The sequence below is a fragment of the Priapulus caudatus genome, unplaced genomic scaffold, assembly GCF_000485595.1.
Source record: "Priapulus caudatus unplaced genomic scaffold, Priapulus_caudatus-5.0.1 Scaffold54, whole genome shotgun sequence".
Lineage (NCBI taxonomy): Eukaryota > Metazoa > Priapulida > Priapulimorpha > Priapulimorphida > Priapulidae > Priapulus > Priapulus caudatus.
The window spans coordinates 470,621-491,268 of NW_014577115.1; the positions used below are offsets into that span (position 1 = coordinate 470,621).

Below are 20,648 nucleotides of genomic sequence, written 5' to 3' on the forward strand. Positions count from 1 at the left end.
TGCATGCATGCAGATATAATAGGCTGACAGCACAGTATACAGTGTATCTGTTTTTGTGTACTTCAGCAAAGAAAATCTTCGTTAACAGGTTGCAGTAGAGGGGCAAAGATTTGAGGTTTGAGATTTACGCTGATCACGTAATGACCATGCCTGGCCTGGGGCCCGGGTTTACATGTTGCTGTGTGCATGTTGTGTATATCACGTAATGACCATGCCTGGCCTGGGGGCCGGGTTAACATGTTGCTGTGGCAGCATGTTGTCTATATCACTGTATCCACCGATTGTTTCATTCGCATTGTTTTTTTCATTCAAATCTTGTCGCAGCAAGGCAGCGCGATGTTGTGTCTGTGCAAAACAATGCAAGGGACGGGTGGAAACAGAAAAATATCATTATGTCTAGCATTCAATAAAAAAACTTGCTTGCCCGGGGGCGAATTTTGGTTGCCCCGGGCAAGCGGGTTTGTCGCACCCTGTTGTGTATCCAATAATAACCAGAAAAGCATTAACAAGCTAAACATCAGCAATTAGTATTTCATATCAGTTTATTTTATAATAACAATTTTTAACACGCAGAACTCTCATCTGAATTTCATTGCCAAAAAATGGTTTTACTACAAGCTTCTTGATAAGCTGAGTGGATAATGTTTCCTATGAGCAAACAAGAAAATCGGTCAAGCTAGTGACAGAAAGTCCAGTACAGAATATGTCACCGATCAATCTTGGTTATGTACTCTGTGCACAACCCAAATTTCTATTTGTTCCTACTATTTATAATCAACCTCATAAATAAACAAACATTTCAAAAATGACGAGACCTGTCCTCATATAATTATTAATAAAGTTGGACTGATTTCATTTCAAAAACCAAATCTATTTACATTTACTAACAAACGAAGCAACACAAGAGCTGTCAACATGTAGTACATTTCAACAGCCTGGATCAGAATGGAACTTCCTTCAGTTTGGATCCCCTCTCTGGAAAGATGTCAAAACATTACAATTTATGCCAGACATTCTTATTACATTCATCTATATAAGAGACATTTTGAGGTAGTTTTTCTCATGTAGACCAATTAAATGCAAAAGAGATTTTGGTCTGCATTAAAAAATTATAATTTTTCAGTATGAATTACATTTTATATTATATTATTAGGAGTGAATAGAGAAAAACCAATTTCGTTATATAGTTAATGCATTTGTTTTCATTCCCTCCCGATATTATTATATGTTTGATAGTAAAGTGATAGCGCAAGTTTGTTGATTGTTCGACTATAGTAACAGTATTATATGTTTGATAGTAAAGTGATAGCAAGTTTGTTGATTGTTCGACTATAGTAACAGTATTATATGTTTGATAGTAAAGTGATAGCAAGTTTGTTGATTGTTCGACTATAGTAACAGTATTATATGTTTGATAGTAAAGTGATAGCAAGTTTGTTGATTGTTCGACTATAGTAACAGTATTATAGTTTGTTCTTAGTAGGCTTTTTGTAATCCTAATCTTCAGCATCCTTAAGGAATCTTTTAAAGCAGACCATTTATATTAATAATAAAACCATGATCTAAATCCTTACCCCATTGATATATTCAAGTTCCTCTTCACTGATTGGTTTCCTTTGAAAACGTACAGGAAGATCTACAAATGGAATCCCAGAGCCACGCATTGTGTTACCGATCGCTGGTCCAACTGGATCCAGTGTGGATGGTGTTGTGACAGCTGCCTGTAGTGGTGCAGCCAAGGCAGATGCTTGCTGTGGTGCTGGTGTATCGGATGCACCTGAAATCATCCCTGCAATCATCACGGAGTACTATTAAAGTATTAACCCTAGATCACCTGAAAAAGTTTGGAATCATAGATGCTGAAAAGTGAGGCCAGGACAAATCTAAGATTTACACAGCCAATGATGCCATTATTTTGTCAGATACGAGTACACAAAAAATTTCTCGTTCACTTACTCGCACGCACGCACGCACACACACAAATGCACAACTGCACACACACAAAAATGCACAACCGCACACACACACCTGCACACACAAATGCACAACTGCACACACACACACACAAATGCACAACCGCACACACACATTGCCTTGTTCTTTGAAAAAAAAAAACTAGAATAAAATTGATCTAGTCATTACTAATTACATACTGTGTAAAGACAGTCACATAGTAAACACTAACAGGTGTGATTATATACCACTACTCACGTACGATTTAAGCCATGAGATTTCTTCCCAACACCATATCTAAACTTGATCAATGGAATATGTTGCCGAATAACCTAGAACAAGAAGAAATACACCTTATGTATACTAATTAGTTGATTTTTGGAGTAACTCGGACCCCTCCTGATGTTAAACTAATCACAAACTAGCTAACGCTCTCTTTCTAACAATATTACAATAGGACAAGCCACCCATTTGAGGAACGTTTGCATTTGTTTGGGCAAGTCAAGTTTAAGTGAGAGCAATCGGAGGCAAGCATCCCAAACAAACAGGCCAAATCTCAGTTTAATATGACGCAACATATTTATAGAATTTAATCAACTTATTAGCAATTCATGCTGCTACGACGTGATTATCGATGGGTGATCGGTGGTTTATTGATACTGAAACGTGCCTAACCTCTCTACATAAGTTGTCGGAAAATTACCAATTGACCAATCATATTTTGTCAACCGTAACAGTAAGCTTAAATATCTATGAGCAGAAACTCGCAAACAATAATTATATAAAATTAAAAACCCTAATATACTAATTACTAATACTAGTAACTAATACTATGTTGTTGACTAGTGTAGTAGTGACTAGTGTAGTAGTGACTACTGACTTAGTGACTAGTGTAGTGCAAGGAGCTAAATATAACAAGGAGAGGAAGCGGAGAGGCTGTGTGCTTTTCGCCTCAAGGACGCCATCTATGGACCATAATCAGCTGAAACGGCTGTGCAGACGCGGGAATTAGTATACTTTCCCACGGACGTAGATTGCGTGTGATCGGCTCTGATTGGCTAATTTTGTTTCTTATTTATTTTTATTATTTTTGGCTAATCTTCGTTTTAATTTTGTTTTAATTAGGGTTAGGGTTAGGTGTTAGGATTTAGGGTTGGTTAGGGTTATGAAAATGTGGACATCATAAGACGTGATTCACGGGTGCCCCTCAAATCTATGCCCGTGGTAGCCGACCATTGCTGTGCGACGGGATTGTCTATACAGCCTGACACCTTCCATACAAAAACCTATCACCTCTTCGCAGATCTAGATGATTAACTCTGTATATTCAGATTCAAAACTATTCTATTACCACCTTTTGACTTGGCCTTGGTTTGAAATTGAACCGTTAACTCACAGTTTGTCCTGCTGTCTAAACTAGGAATGTATTCTCTTAATTCACAGATATAATCTGGCTAAATTCTCACAGCAATATCAAACTTTCCAATCAGGCCAAACCAAAAAAAAAATACTTTGGTCTTCGGGTCAACATGGATTGTGAAAATTAGAGTAAGCCTAACATTTTTTTTTTTTTTTTTTTTCTGCAAAAACATGGGTAGGCAGGAATAAAATAAATTTTTTTTTTCACAAGTTAAATATTTAGGGTTACAGCTTAAAATGCAGGAGCCACAAGGTTGCAAATGACTTGCAGTTGCATGTTACCATTTCTGCAAGTCATGACATTGTTTCTTCCAAAATTGTGAACACCAGTTCGTTGTTACTGTTGCGTTGTACGGGTATTTTGTGTCGTGTACCTGATAGTAGTGTTAAGGAATCGCTTCCAAAAAACGGAGCTCGTTAATCGTCCCTTGGAACAACGCGAGTAACCGAAGTGTAAACGGACTCTGCGCGCGTTATAAGCACGATAGCATGCGTTTTACTATATTAGTACGCGATCGATCGCAATACATCAAGCCGCCGCTGCGCCATCACGACCTTCAGGCTCTGTTTATGAACGTAGCGGGCCCAGGCTCTATGACGGACTCGTTTTCACGTTGTAGGACTTCTAGGAAACGTAGGTAGGGAACTGTTTCACTTCGCAGCCAACAGAAGTCTCTGTTATTAAATATTTTGGGCGAACTCTCCTTAGGTAAATAAAATGACAGAGTCGGATATTTGAATCATTGTATGATCGGCCAGGCAAGTATCTCTTTGAATTTATATTCTTTTCTTGAAACCTCTAAAAGTTGACGCAGTCGCAACATTTTATTCACTCCGAAATTGTGAAGTTCGGGGGGTTGACCCGAACCAAAAGGGGGGTTTTTTCTTTTAATTTTTTTTTAGGTTGGGCCTCAGCTTTACCCGCCATGTTTAGCGAGGCACCGGAAAACCGCGGAAAACGGAAACAAAAGCACTTGCTAGAAAATACTTACGAAAATAAGTACGATGGCTCTCACGGCAATTACACACCAAAGCAACGTGAAAACCGATTGTTTCACCAAATGTCTGGGCCATTTGTAAAACCGGCTAGATGCACATGTTCTCGGATGTTGGGTGGTTTACATGGAGGGACGCAGATCGGCTAATTTCGCTTGTTCGATCCCATTAACGGATTTTAGTCAGCAGTCGGGAATGATAGCAAACATGGCGGCGAATTCAATAATTCTTGTTTGCATTTGTCCTCAAAAAGTCGCTAATTGTAACCCCGTAAGTACCACGCATGTCAGCGCACTTGATGGTTTTACAAAAGGTTGGACGTATACTGATTCATTTTGGTATATCACATGATGTAGTGTTTCCTCTTGGCGATACTCTGGCAAATAAGGCGCAACTACGTGTTTAGCTGCAGCCAAGGTTTTTGAAACGTATTCTAACCCTAGCAGCAAATACCGTTTCTGGAGGCTATGCCCGTGGGAAGTGACACCCTTGCAGACCCAAAACCCAGAAGACAATAGAAACACTAATCTGTTTCTAGCGCCAATATGGCCAAATATGCAAAGATTTTGGGCCAGATATGGCGGCGCTTCCTCTCCTTGTTATATTTAGCTCCTTCAGTCCTTGGTGTAGTGAAATCTCCAAAATGTCAATCACTAAATGATGTAAATCAGTAAATGTTAACTTAGTTAGTTGTTGTCCTATGCAACATGAAATCACGCAATGAATTAACTTTGACAATATATTTATAAGAATACTTTAACAACCCTATATCATACTAGGCATTCTAATGATAATTACAACGTCGATTTTTATGTTTTGTAGGTTACCTGACTTATTTTGATGGGGGTAGCCATGTTTACACATACCTCTCAGAACAACTGCCCTATGTCACAGAGCCCTTTGCACGCGCATAATACGCAGTAACCTTTATTATTACGGATGTACACTAAATAATGTTTTTTAATTATATGTAGAGATTGACAAAAGCAACAAATATTTTTTCTCAGAAATATGATAGATAAATATTTGTACGTGGACAGTACAGTTGCCGCTAGATGGCGTAAGCGGATAATGCGGACACAGATTTTAGATCCTGGTCATTCATCTGTGTATGTTTATATGTTCGTTCCTCTCATTTGGTTTTACGTGCATATCCGCCTTTACTGAGTACACCCACTCTAGGATACCTATATCGTGCTAGGCCAGTTAAATTACATTAGGTTTTCAAGTCGAGTTAACCCAGCCGCGAGTTGTAAACGTGGTTCAAATTATCAATAACATGACCAGCTGACTTGTAAGTTGTATGTTGTGTAAATTAGACGCGTCAGCGTAACCCCTCCCCCCCCCTACTCACTGGCCACCTTTTCAGGCTTTTGCATTTTGGCACACAGACATGTTGTCGATGCACAGAATAACTGCCTCTCGAGTTCATAGTGGTGGTGATGAGAGCTGTAAAACTACTGCTAACAGACCGTCATTAATGACAAAGTCAACGACGTGGTGCTACACAGGTGCCACTGTTGGTAGCAAGAGCCTGAGCTTCTTCAAAATAGCAATAGCTGTGATATGCCTCAGTTGTGCCATATCCACCGTACATGCAAAAGGAGGAGAAGGCGACTCGCCGCATCATGACGGCGAGCTAACTTATCAGAATCAGTGGGCCGTAGAATTGCACGGCTGTGGCGAGGGTGGAGCAGGATCGTGTGATGCGGTCGCTAACGAAATCGCGCTCAAGCATGGCTTCGTCAATAGAGGACAGGTAAGTGGTGGTCAAGCACTGTTTGTGCACCGGATTTTATACTGTTTGGTTTTTAAATGTCCACAGTGTCTGTAATCTGATGTATGTGTGTGTGGTGTGACGGTATCTGTGATGCTTAAACTGAATGTTAGGTATTCCCCCGCACCAGCAAGCTAAGTGGCATAGTTTAAAAGTAATGGGCAAATTAATATTTAGACATAATAGGGAATCCCCCGCACCAGCAAGCTAAGTGGCATAGTTTAAAAGTAATGGGCAAATTAATATTTAGACATAATAGGGATCATTCAATTCAATCCAGAATATTAAACATGGAGTATTCTTGATTGAAGTTAATTACATAATCTCACTTGATAAGCAATACATTTGTAGTCTAGTTACACTCATGACCTAAATAGTACGATCCAAGTGAGTGACCGATTGCCCTCTACACTGTTGTCGCCAATTATCTCTATCACTCGCTCCTGGCGGTCTCCCAGTTGATGTTCATGTCTGCCTGCTGCTGCTTCATCAATCTCAGCCAGGTAGTAATTGGTCGACCGACTGGCTGATCTAAGTACTGTAGGATAAAGCATAAGAAATTGGGAACAAATGCCTCCATGGGGAATGTTTTATGTTTGTTGGGGAACCACCTGAATGTGGAACCTTAGAAACCTGCTCAGTATTTTGCTCATCTCACCATGAAGAGTTAGTTGGCAGGCAACCTCTAACGCTGACACTTCTTTAACGTGAGGTAGGGACATACTGCATTAATTCAGTCACGACTCACATACTACGCTGCTCTGTTTTCTTATTTTTTGGATTATCAGTTCTGTTCAACTCTTGTCCTTAATTGCTTTTATAAGGTCTCTTGCTTAGAATTGTAGCGGAGTTATGCTTGACAGTTACAGCCATTATATAAAGGTTGAAAGAAATTCCACGATACAGAGTATAACTGTGTATGTATTGTTAACTGGTCAGTGAGAGTGGAACCAATGCCTGAATATTTACTCCACGCTTTGTGAACTATTCGCATGCATCTAATGATAACTTGTCATAACAGGAATACATATGTATATATGCATTTTAGCAGGCTATTAGTATCACACGATATGGCTGTATATTCGTAGGGTACATTTTAGGCTACTCTTCGCTTTCATACTCTTTATCTTGATCTTCCCTTCCCATTACCAAAACCAAAATCATGGAACACACACAATCCATCACTCTTTGCATATATATAGTAACTCAATACTTACCAAACCACACTCTGCACACATAGCAGCTTTGTACAAAGATACAGGAAAACATGCAGGGCTAGTAATAGTATGCTGTGACCCATAAGCTGGACATGAAATGTACAGCTGTACCTAGGTCTAGCTACTCTGTTTGCATATATGTAGAAATTCAATAAATGGTTGGCAGCCTTACTCTAGGGGGTGGCATACTTATGTTACAGGGCATCATACTTATGACCATATATCAGATACAATCCGAGACTGCCTACCAACCATTCAAAATGGTGTATTTCAAGATTTATTGTATTCTATAATAACATTTTACTGTCTTTACTCTTATAGTTTGAGACATTCCTGGGATCTGTAGCTTTCTATATAAGTTGACAGACCATTATGTAGACTATAACTTAATATAATTCTAGCTGGTTTACATGGACTAATTCATGTTAGTCAATGTTGCATGACTTGGTAATTTACCAGGTCTTGTATTTCAGCAAAATTCCTGACTCAGCCAATGCCAACACTTACCTTGCCTAAAAACGTTCAAATTCAACCCCTGTACTATCACTAAATAGATTACTTCATAATCAATAATGTATTTCAGGTTGGAAGTTTGGAGAAGTTCTACCTGTTTGAACATGAGCATGTGCATAAGCGATCGTTGGAACATTCAGGTCACATGCACACCCACCTGGTAAAGGAGCCACAGGTAAGTGATTTATCCCTGACAGTATCAACATGCCGCTTCACTGAGGAGAAACAGCTAGATATAGATCAGAAGTAGATAATAGGGAATTCTTTATTATCTACTTCTGATATAGATCAAATAATTAAATCTGGATCACACGAGTCAATTTTTCACTGCCTTGCATCGTCTGTCTCTACTGCAATAAAGATAGATTTCATTACCATATTGTCAGTTGATTTTTACTGAACCTATCTGCTAGGTCACCTTGAACCCACAAAACAACTTCTAAATACATGTGCCTTTATGTGGATTTTCCTTCTTTCTTGGACATAGCCTGACATACTGATTACGTCACCGTAAATAGTAAAAGTAAAAAAATCATGTCCACTTTTTCACAAAATGTAAGTAATTCTGTTCACTTTTTATGGTTAAATTCCTGCATTATACTTCCTATTTTACTATATTGTTTGATCTAAACATACACCTGTGACTCACAGTGTGACTCATACATAGCCCATAGCAAGAAATTAATGTCAGAATCATAATCTCAATTCGTCCAGGTTTTTTGGATTTTTAACTAGTTGAGAAACAATCTTATCAGGTAAGAATTTGAGGATACATTTAGTCCCGTTAGTACTTACTTTTTAAATGTAAAAAATGGCAATTATTTTTTGCAAATATACACCATAAAAAATTCGTGACGTAGTCAATTTAACGTGAAGAACACTGACTAATTCTCCTGTGCCCAGCTGTGGACATTGTATACATGTGTCACCCCTACTGTGCCCAGCTGTGGACATTATATACATGTGTCACCCCTACTGTGTTCTTCTTACTTACTCCCAATAAGGGTCAGACTGCCTGCCTGGGTTACTGTTATATATAGCATCCCATTTCTCTTAGGTTCTAGTGTGCATGTCCTAAACCACTGCGGGGCTGCGCCTCTTTGTGGTTTCTACTTCCCTCTACTACACACTTGCATGGTATGGTACAGTAAAACTGTATCATCTATCCCGGACCTATTGATTATGATCAATCCATATCAGGCACCAATATTGACCACTATGATGTCTTCTGAGCTAGGCCTAGGCTACTATATCACGGCAACTTTGATCTCATCGTCCCTCCCCGCCACCATCTACCACTCTCACTCTCCCCATCTCTCACCCTTCTCTCACTGCCTCTCACTCTCCCCATCTCTCACCCTTCTCTCACTGCCTCTCACTCTCCCCATCCCTCACCCTTCTCTCACTGCCTCTCACTCTCCCCATCTCTCACCCTTCTCTCACTGCCTCTCACTCTCCCCATCCCTCACCCTTCTCTCACTGCCTCTCACTCTCCCCATCTCTCACCCTTCTCTCACTGCCTCTCACTCTCCCCATCCCTCACCCTTCTCTCACTGCCTCTCACTCTCCCCATCTCTCACCCTTCTCTCACTGCCTCTCACTCTCCCCATCTCTCACNGCAGATCCCAGATATCCCTCCCACCCGGAGCCAACGAGGCATGGCCGACGTGGTTATGCCTAAATCGCCTCCGGACAGGTTTTGGTTGATGTAGGGCACTCATGCAGAAATTGGGATACACAGATGGCCCAACCAAATGCGACTGCGGGGTGGACCAGACTTTGGGACATCTCCTGAAATGACCCCTATTACCAGAGCCCTGTAGCCCTGGAGACCTTAAGGCTTTCAACCACCGTGCCAGGTCCTGTGTGCTGCAGTGGCTAGGCCGAGTGTAGTGTAGCGACCCGAGAAGAAGAAGGAGAAGAAGAAGAAGACAAAGAAGATCAGAAGTGTAAAGGGCTTCATAATGACTGGCTACAGTGAGGCTAGATAGTCACCTAAACCAGATGTAATAACACTAAATTATAGGGTCCCGTGCACTCCTCTATAGCCGTATAATTTTATTTCAAAACATTTTACGTATATCAGGTCACATGTCTCAACTACAGCGACTTTATTGGCTCTGCATATTTCGATGAATATTACTAAGTCGTATCGTCCACAGTATGAGGTTTTATCCTTATATATTTATATATCCTGTGCGCAGGTGATGATTAATTACATTACAATCCATCTACTTTACGTTGCTTACTAGCAACACGTACGTACTTGTACAGAAGTATGTCGGCTGATTGCAGAATTGGATAGACGTACAAGCCAAGAGGCACCTCCTTTAACTTTCCAGATTTCTCCTGGAAATCACAGGTAAGTATAACTTAAAAAAAATAAAAAATTGAATCTAATACATAACATAGGAATAGCTTTTCGCATGCCAGTGGTGCATCCCATTAAAAAGGATACTTCTCCAATAACAAAACCAGGGAAGGAATGACAAATGCAAGAAGCTTAATAAAAAAAATGAAAGCAGTTATCTTGGGTTTGGCTATGATACCCTCGTGATGGATGCTTGTTACTTTTACAAATCGTTCATATATGATTGATTAACCTTTTTAACGATCAAGTGCTTTCTAGCCTGAGTACGTATGAATAATACTGAACAACAAATAATCACTTGCGAAATGCTGTACACATATTTCGAGTACGGCTACGATCCAATTTGCTAGTAGATTTTATATTAAAGCACTGCAGTCATCATCTGATGAACAACTATTTCTACAAATGACAATTACCTTAAACATGGGAAGCCGAGCAAGACGAGCCATAGTTGTATGGCAACCTAGTATCCAGCTGAGCTCTGCATGTGCTGAGACCTGTAAAATATCGTGGTTATCATAGCTGTAAGAATAGATTTTTCTTGAAGGACGAGTCGGACTGCTACCAGGATTGACCAACAATATTATAGTAGATGTAGGTGGATCACTTAGCCTACGTTTAATTTATTAACATCTAGTAGTTAACCAATTAAAGTTACAAATTGAATTAATGACTAAGTGACCAATGCTTTAAATGGGTTTTTTATTAATCACAAAATTAAACTATTCCCAGATTTCCACATCACTTTCACAGTTACCTGTAGAATAATTAACACTTAAAGTTCAACCTATTGTTATAACAAACCTGTACAGTTAACTTGATTATTGTCTACTTACCGATGACTGTTGAAAAAGAATGCTTCGTGTTGGATCTACACCACACGCCAGTAAGCAAGCAGTCATGTCCAGGATGCTCTTTCTGTTGTTTTGCAAAAACGACATAAATAATAAAAAAGAATTATAATGGTAACCAAATGTTTACTTCTTCTCTTCTTCTTGAGTCATCCAATGCCGTGCAGCGTCGGTGAAGTAGTCACAAAGTTCGAACTCCTGGTCCTCGATCGACCATTACGGCGTAAAGGTCTGCTCCTGTGAGGCCGGTGTCCCTCTCGATGACAGGGTTCAGGGTTCAATGTTTACTTACAACAAGGTTTAGTAAAGAGATTTTGCAGTAAATTTAGTTTCAATTGGTTACGTTTAATTTCTTTACCTACTTGAAGATAATGGAGAAATTATTATGTTAAAATATCAATAAAAAATATGATAAATATTTAGCATTTTGCATATGTACATTAATGTGTACCTTAGAGCCTTGGGATCTTGTGGCATTGTTATAGAATGAAGATCCACTATACAGTAGATAACCTTGTCATATCCATGATCTTGCAATTTCACCCAGTTTTCTACTGCCCCAAAATAGTTACCTGAAAGAAATAAAACACTGGTATGACTATGAGCATGCAAGTAGGGCAGATTGATATTGCTCTTGCTGCTGCTGTTGTTGTTACCGTATTGTTGTTGTTGTTGGTGTCGTTATTGTTGTTGTTGGTATTGTTGTCACTGTTGTTGTAGATGAGACACCTCAAGGATAAAGCAAAGACTGTCACATAAGACTGATCATAATCATTTTGAAATAATTCAACAACCAATTGGCCTGGGTTTTAGCATACATTCATGTGTACAAGGCTATCGACTGTGATGCCATTGGACGATTTATATGCAGCAAGTTTCTATAATAATAAACATATATATAAATATACCAATGTGTAGATCCCCTGTAGGCTGGACACCAGAAAAGACATGCTTAGGAAACCTCAAATTATCAACGTCATTCTGAAATAACACATACACATGAGTTGCACTATCACAGTAGAATTTATTTCCAAGTAGAACCTATTACCTGGCCAGCTTGACTAAACACAATAAGAGTTGATGACATCCAATGTCCATTAAATAATTGATTAAAAAGGGGGGACTTATAACGTGACAAGTTGTTCCACCTAGTTGTTATATGAGTGATGTTTTTTAAACATGAAAATGATAAGAACCAGTGTAACAGCTATGCCTGTTGAAGAAGGGGGGGGGGTAGCTATGACTGGTATAGATAATAGCCTGAATTAGAGAAAAATATGGCTATCCCTAGGAATTTAGAAGCCATGTCATTTATGAATGGATAGGGAAGGGCCGGTACGGAAGGGAATTGCATCAAGTGGAATCAGTTACATGAGTCATAAGTGACCCCAATTCAAAGGTGAACTCGATCATTTTTAAGACATACATCAAGCTGTGAAAACAGCACATGACTGCCTGTCATATGTGTCAGGATAGTCAAAAGTTCACAGCTGGAAATTAGAAGTAGAACATGTCGATTGGGCAATTATTGAATTAAGGCACGTCAGAGAACAAATATATGCCATGGTATGTTGTAATTTACATTCAGCTTTGAAGACATGCCAGACCCGGCCGACATGTGTTTAATAAATTAAATAATTAATTATCATTCATTAATTAGTATCACAGGCCTGGGGAGACAACCATGGCCCGGCAGCACTGCCAGCAGTTGTCAGGGATGAAACGTTTAAATATTCTGGAACTTAACAATTATAAATTAACAATTAACAATCAAGGAAATAGACACATTGTAGATAGCTCTACTCTAGTACTATATAGCCCGCTTACATTAACTGCCGCTGGCGGCCACTGGCAGCGGCACTTGCACTTGCACTTGCACTGCACTGGCACTTGAACTGGCACTGGCACTTGCACTGGCACTTGCACTTGCACTTGCACTGGCACTGGCGGCCACTGGCGGCCACTGGCACTTACATTAAAATGACTATTGCGAGATTTTTGCTCAGTAAAACTAAATGTAGCTGAATATAGTCTCATCTGACAGCGAAAATATCACTGATTACACCAACATTAAAAATACCAAGATTTTATGTAGTTATAGCATAGAAAATTGGATATGAACACATCGTAACAGCAATGCATTTTATCGTGTCGCGACAATGCCTAATGGCAGAATTGGTAAACTTGTATTTGTGTCGGTGATGAATTGAAAACAAGTGCATGATTTGAGAGAGCCATATGCTTTGTCTATGGCAGATAAGTGGTGGCGCCACAAGCTAATCCACACGTCCGCCTAGTTCAAGATAACAGAAAACGAATGTTTACGAAACTAGTTCGAAACCAGTAGTTCGAAACTGGCAGTTTTTGGTGAATACGAAGGTTCTACGACATTTTATTGTTACTCTAGACAATTGCTGTTACTCAAGCAATAACGGTAGGTGTCATGAAAGTGGTCAAAACACTGGGAAATTCTCGCAATAATCGCTTTAACTGCCGCTGGCCGCCAGCGGCAGTTAATGTAAGCGGGCTATAGTACTAGAGCTACATTGTAGACAGTAGTGTGTACATTATAGTAACCACCGCCGTACATCATGCATGCAACACATGATGTAGCGGTACATGTTCAACTTCATGTTGTAACTTAAGTTGTAGTTGTAGTTCACTAGTTCAAGTAGTTGTATGATGATTGATGATGGCATTGGACAGAATGCACAGACTGCGAAATGTGTAGCTGCGGTTTGGTTATAATCATTTATGACAGAGTGTGTTGCGGTAACAGTACAAGTTAATGAAACAGAAACGTGATCGAACCGTTATTTCGGAATTAAGTTTGCTCCCAGAAGAAAATAGCCGACGTAGTTGCCGACAATGCCTGTTTATGGAGGCTGCCATCTTCAACACTGTTGCGCGCGCCACCTATTATCAGTCGAAGACATCATAGAACGCTAGTGGGCGACCAATGGCAATGTGTCATCCGTATACCCCACTGATCTCTAACATTATATTACATTATAGTATATATTACATTTACATTATACTTACATTTATATTACATAGTATAATTAGTTAATATAATTAGAGTTTTAGTTAGTATAATAGAGATCAGTGGTATACCCCCACAAATATAATATTATCAAGAACTTATTATTAATGCTTATTATAATTACATACATCTCAGTGATGGCCCCCCACAAACTTGGCGACGTAAAAAAAAAACAAGGCAGCAATCACTGTTTAACAGAATGTTCATTTATTAGCATTTTATTGGCTATTTGTCGCGATGTATTATCAACTGTCATTTTACTTGTAAACACAAACAAAGACTTTTAATTATCATTATAACGTTTATAATTGCAATTGTTCGTAAAAGCACAATTATTACAATAATTATTTGGACAATCCTATCCAGCATAATACTATAGAGTATAACGCATTAGGTAAACTAGTGCTCTGATCTTTTGGAGATCGAGAAGAGTGTATATATATATATATGGCGTTAGTTTCATCTGGAACCACACTCACGCGGTGAGTGGCAGGCACCTCATTGCAACCGACTAAAATACATATATAGCTAGCTCTCAATTGCAACCACCAAGAATCATCAACCAGGAAAAAGTTGCTACACCCAAGTTCCCTCATATTCACGTCAGCGAAGCAGGTGCCTGTGCCAGGCGGGATACCAGTGCGACTAGAGAGAAGGTGCTGTCAGTCTAACTAACACCTGCGTCACAACGACGCCACCACATATACTAAAGAATACATTTATATTTCTACACTTATTACAATTTCAGCTACGTTAGAACAGGGTACAGTACCATCGGAATTCAAGTGTTCTGCCAATGTATCTACCTATCTGTTTGCCCATACACATATATACACGCCCGAACGCACGTATACGCTCGCACATACCCATAAATATGTTTATAAATTTCCGAGTTGCCAACAGCTACGAGGCGTAGTTAGTTTATTTTTGCGTCCTTCGCTCAAATCGTCGTACCGTACTCGTTACCGGACACCACCGCGACACCGCGCTCTCTAACCATTATATCCAACTGTTCGTAACACTCCGGCTCCACCACCGCATGCCCACCACCAGCTGCTGCACTCGAGGCAACCGATGGCGACAACGCGGACTCGAAGGAGTCGTGCGTGACCGTGACTGGACTCGCGTCAAGGCGCATTGCCGTCACGTCGGGCATTTCTTCGTAGATGGCTTCCGACGTCGGGACGGCAGACGATGCGGCGACGACGGCGGAGGCTGAAATCGTCCGAACGAACGGATTCAGACGCGGCTTAGGTGCGGGCCGCGGACGTAAGTTGCGTTCGTTCACGGACGGACTTCTCGTCACGGCGGCCCCTGGCGGCGTCGGCGGCGGACTCGCGCCACCTAGCGGAGGGGTCCTGCTCGCTAAACAGCGCGTGAGCGACAGAGAGAAACCCTCACCGGCGGCTGTCACGGGCGGCAACGGCCGCCCGCGCGTAACTCCGCCATCGCACGTGGCGACACCTCGCGGCTGCTCGCTTCGCCACGGATGCCTGCTGGCGGACGACGGATGCTCTGCTGGTTCCGGCGGGGTGAGACTGCCGCGGCCGCCGCCCATCCAGGCGTCTCCTCTGGGGTGTCGTTCGGGTTCGGCGTAATGATAGAGATCCGAGCCCGCGTCTGAGAGAGAAGAGATGAAGGCGTTGAGACAATGACGGGGGTTATAAATATATAAAAATAAAATAATATATCTTGGAGCGTAATTGTACTATCGAGTTCGGCTCCGTCAAGAACAAACTATATCGCATTAGCGAAACGCTACTGGGATTAAAACGTCGTCTATACGCATGCGCGCGCACATGCCCGCACACTCACACACACAGACACACACACAGACACACACACACACACACACACACACACACACACACACATACAGACACACGTACGCGCACACGCCCGCACACTCACACACACACCCACACACACACATACAGACACACGTACGCGCATACGCCCACACGCTCACGCACGCACACATACAGACACACGTACGCGCACACGCTCACACACGCACACGTACACGCACACGTACAGACACACGTACGCGCACACGCCGGCACGCACACGCACGCACATATACAGACACACGTACGCGCATACGCCCGCACGCTCACACGTACACGCACACATACAGACACACGTACGCGCACACGCCCGCACGCTCATACACGCACACGCACGCACATATACAGACACACGTACGCGCACACGCCCGCACGCTCACACGTACACGCACACATACAGACACAAGTACGCGCACGCGCCCGCACGCTCACACACGCACACGTACGCGCATACGCCCGCACGCTCACACACGCACACATACAGACACACGTACGCGCACACGCTCACACACGCACACGCACGCACATATACAGACACACGTACGCGCATACGCCCGCACGCTCACGCACGCACATATACAGACACACGTACGCGCACACGCCCTCACGCTCACGCACGCACACATACAGACGCACGTACGCGCACACGCCCGCACGCTCACGCACGCACACATGCAAATGTACTGCATGTACTATGCTATACTGTAAGGTACAAATGTCTACGTATTGGATAACATTGTTTTAAAATTAAGTTTAACTTTTTCTTCTTAGTTTTCAACTTTTTTACCTATACCTGATATCCTTTTATACGGTATCGTAGCGAAAAAATGTATACATATTGCGTAATTTAAAAACAACAACAATTTTTCCTAGTTTTTTGAATTTTTTTACCTGTATCTGGTACGTTTACGTCCTCGTAAACGTGAGGGTCGTTATCACCCTCGCTGATGTCCTGCATCTGAGGTGACACGGGAGAGAGGCGGCGCGGTGGTGTCGGCGGGGGTGACACGTCGGCAGTCCGTGCGCGACGTTTCGCAAGTTTATTGACGACCGCATATACGTCCTGACGTCCATGCGGTCTGGAAAGCAATATTCAATATTCAATATTCTGGAATCAACAATTGGCTATTGATCTGTTGGTGTCGCTAGAATGTCTTATCATTGTTCATTGAGAATGGAACGGTTTTTTGGGGTGATTAGTAAAGTTGAGGATAGACCAGGAGTGGAATTTGTCTAGCCGGCTTATAGTGTCCAACAGAATGCATGGACATTGAAATTGTGACCGTCTTCCTGGTAGAAAGCACAGGAAACGGAGTGCATGCACTCACTAACGTCTATTACAATAAACATATTTATACTACAATGTGCGTGTGTGCGTGCGTTCGTGTGTGCGTGCGCGCGCGTGTGTGTGCGTGTTCACCTATCGTGGCCCTCCGTGTCACAGAGTGCGTACAGCGCCTCTACTGTTATATATACATATATATATATATATAATATATATATATATATATATATAGATATATAGTATCAGCGAATACCGATTTTGGTTCATTAGTTGGCGTCAGTCGTTGTTGCGCGACCATGTGGGCCTGAATAGCCGTATCGTCTGTTGTGTGGTGGTGGTTTTCTTTGATATCAGCTGTATGTTGTGAGCGCTCATATGCTGCAAGACGGTTAATGATAAACCAGCATGAAAACGTTGTAAAAGTAAATGACAATGCATAAATGCATCAATAAACAAGTATATATATACTATACTACTATATATAATATATATATATATATATATATAATTATATCGTAATACTATAATTGATTACTCATAGTATAGTAAAATGTTACGATGAAAACAGTTGACGAGGAGAGTTGTGAAAGATCGTGTGTTGCTCTCCATAGAAATAGAGATGAGATAACTATCGTAGCTATATTTATATAGTAGATATAGTAGTGTATCTATCTATATAGTATTCTATATGATATGATACTATCTGCCATATATAGGTATATCATCTCGAGATGATAGTATGCTAGTGTATATTATACTATATATCTATATATGTATGTGTCTATGAGAGAGTTTATCTATGCTCATTTCTTGGTTGCTTCTATACAGTATGTCTGGATATACAGCATTATCGCGCGCAAGTACCTGAAATATTGGCTTGAGCCTCCAGTTGCGCTCTGGTTTGACATGCTGAATACGCCTTCAGCCGGATAAGCATTTCTGGCCAGCCTGCATGGTTAGATACGTGACTCCCTCTGGCCCCCGTACGTTCCCGTATGTACCATTATAGGTTTCACGCAAGAACAGCGGATGTAGCTTAACTAAATTCGCCCTAACGAGTATAGTTAGTAGGCTGGGATCATTTCTCTAGCGTTTTACTTTATTGCGTAGCCGATTAATCCGCTAGGTAATTTTTATATTTATTAGGTAACATAAGGTAACATTCAGTTTGTTTATCACTTCCTAGTACTTCCAGCCCATAAACCGACCACATTACCGCGCGAAAAGAGATCGCGGTTGCCGTGTGACGCGTGGTTACGGCGTAGTACGCCAACGCGTTCCGTCAGGTCTGTCTCTCTCGTCGCTGCTCATTCTCTCTTTCTCTCTTCTGCTCTCTCTGCATCGCTCATCTCTCTGCTCTTATTCCACTCTCCTCTCTGATCTCTGCTCTCTCGTCTCTCTCTCTCTCTGCTCTCTCGCCCTGACTGCTCGGCATTGTCTGTTCCCTCTTGCTATCGTGCCGCCCCGTCGTCTCGTCTCTCGCTCTCCTCGCTCTCCGCACGCCGGCACTCTCTCCGCGCGGCTCGTCTCTCTCACTCACATCTCGTGTCCGGTTGTACAGTATACGTGTACGTGTGCGTGCGCGTGGGGTGGCGTGTACGCGTGCGTGCATGCGCGTGGGTATGCGTAGGCTTTGGGGCTAGGGTGGAGCGAGTGCGTTTACAGGTGCGATGAATGTATTGGCGTGCGTGCACGCGTGTGGCATCTTTAATCAGCTGTCTTGAGCTGTATGGCCAATGTCAATACCGAATAGCAGAAGGCAGGCTCGGTCGAGCACGAGTTCATCTGTGAGGGCATGCAGTCTGTACTCGGCCTGAGCAGTCCACACATGCCGGCAGCTCGTGTTGGCAGCACGTGTACAGTGTATAATAGCGTCTCCCCCTGCCTCCTGCCTCCACCGTCCTCCTGCCTCCTCCTCCTCCTCCTCCTCCTTCTGCCTCTTCCTCCTCCTGCGTGCTGGCTGGGTGCTAACGTACATTTTAAAGTTATGCTGCAGAGGGCAAGCTTTCGGCGGGACAATTATCTGGTAATATGCAGTGTAGAGTGGTCTGATGCTGTATGTTAATCAGGAGTGTCTAATAGTAGATTATATTATAATCTTATTACTATGAGTTATATATTATAATATGTATAAATGTAGATTATATATTATAATCTATAGTTAGATTATATATTATAATCTTCACTATTTAGATAAATATTATAATGCGTTGATATTAGATTATATATTATAATCTTACACATTCGATTATATTTATAGATTCTTATATTAGACTTATAATTATAATGCTGTATATTAGATTATATATTATAATCTTTATTAGATTATATATTATAATGCTTAGGCATTAGATTCACTTAAGTTATAAATGCTTCGTATTAAGATTATATATTATATCTTATTTAGATTATATATTAAATCTTATTTAGATTCTATATTATACATCTTATATTTAGATGATATATTATACACTCCTGATGTATAAAACCGGCCATGTTAGATACTGAATGTCTAGTGGCACAATCGAAGCTACTTGTATTGAGGTCGATTGTCTAGATGACGCAGAGTATTGACGCGTATGCGGTGAATGTGACCAGAAGTGGCTCGGGCCAATCATTGTTTCGAATGGGGGCGTTGTGCCTAGAACATTGCGAGTAGTAGAAACATTGCGTAGTGAGTAGCGGAAGTGCAGGCGATGTCGACATGGTTTGGGTACACACGCGTAGAGAAACACGCACGTAGTATGGGAGAGAATGGTGTAGGCGTGGACGCTGACCAAGGCAGCCTAGTTGTCTGGGGGTTTTATGCTGTGTTGGTTTTTCTATGCGGCTGTGGGTTGATATCTCGTTTAGGTCTCGGCTAGTCCCCGATCTAGCGCGTATTGTTCAGTAGACAAGGCGATTAATCATTCGCCGTTAATTAAAAAAAGTCAAATGAACTCGCCAGGCAAATGAATAAAATAAAAATTAGTTAACGCGTTGACAAATAGACAGCGATGGGGCGTTCAAGGGAGCTGTGTTCGGTACTTGACATGGGGCACCGGGGACTAGACCCGACGGCGGGTGAAGCGTGGTCAGCGTTGCGTCGCCAACGCTCGGCGTCACTCTCCGGCGCCGTCGCTTGCCGCCGGCCGCTCCGGCTGCCGCTGCGTCGAAGCTCCTGCAACGGCGCATGCGTGCGTGGCGACAAGTGATTTACCGATAACTACACCACGCCTGATTAATTGAAAGATTGTGCTAACTGTGGCATGATTGCCAAAATTGAAGCGCGTACTTACAGGCTGGATGCCATAATAAATAAGTGTTAATAATAGTATATATATACTATATATAATTCAGGAGCTAAGATAATGATAAATTTGTCATTATTAGCTCC

General features: G+C 41.6%; 3 protein-coding genes across 7 annotated transcripts; 1 reads left to right on the forward strand and 2 right to left on the reverse strand.

The window, feature by feature from the left end:
- Window positions 1–524: 524 nt before the first annotated feature.
- On the reverse strand, window positions 525–7,906 carry LOC106820980 (28S ribosomal protein S36, mitochondrial-like). Of its 5 annotated transcripts, XM_014825598.1 has the most exons (5): window positions 7,896–7,906; window positions 5,196–5,251; window positions 2,216–2,285; window positions 1,575–1,789; window positions 525–975 (listed from the first exon to the last, which is right to left on the reverse strand). In XM_014825598.1, exons 2-5 carry the CDS (start codon window positions 5,220–5,222, stop codon window positions 958–960), a joined length of 330 nt encoding a protein of 109 aa, XP_014681084.1. In that variant the 5' UTR covers window positions 5,223–5,251; window positions 7,896–7,906; the 3' UTR covers window positions 525–957. The 5 variants fall into 5 exon arrangements, 3 of the variants coding, with proteins under 3 accessions (XP_014681084.1, XP_014681086.1, XP_014681083.1); XR_001395678.1 differs by lacking the exon at window positions 7,896–7,906 and having other exon boundaries at window positions 5,235–5,366; XR_001395679.1 differs by lacking the exons at window positions 5,196–5,251; window positions 7,896–7,906 and adding an exon at window positions 5,133–5,155.
- Window positions 5,431–10,021, forward strand: LOC106820966 (neuroendocrine convertase 1-like). Its single transcript, XM_014825587.1, has 3 exons — window positions 5,431–6,127; window positions 7,946–8,050; window positions 9,962–10,021. Exons 1-3 carry the CDS (start codon window positions 5,762–5,764, stop codon window positions 10,019–10,021), a joined length of 531 nt encoding a protein of 176 aa, XP_014681073.1. The 5' UTR covers window positions 5,431–5,761.
- Window positions 10,022–10,095: 74 nt separating this feature from the next.
- On the reverse strand, window positions 10,096–13,989 carry LOC106820967 (tryptophan--tRNA ligase, mitochondrial-like). The gene is made up of 6 exons (XM_014825588.1): window positions 13,909–13,989; window positions 12,006–12,078; window positions 11,549–11,669; window positions 11,083–11,164; window positions 10,663–10,743; window positions 10,096–10,224 (listed from the first exon to the last, which is right to left on the reverse strand). Exons 1-6 carry the CDS (start codon window positions 13,987–13,989, stop codon window positions 10,096–10,098), a joined length of 567 nt encoding a protein of 188 aa, XP_014681074.1.
- Between the last annotated feature and the right edge of the window lie 6,659 nt (window positions 13,990–20,648).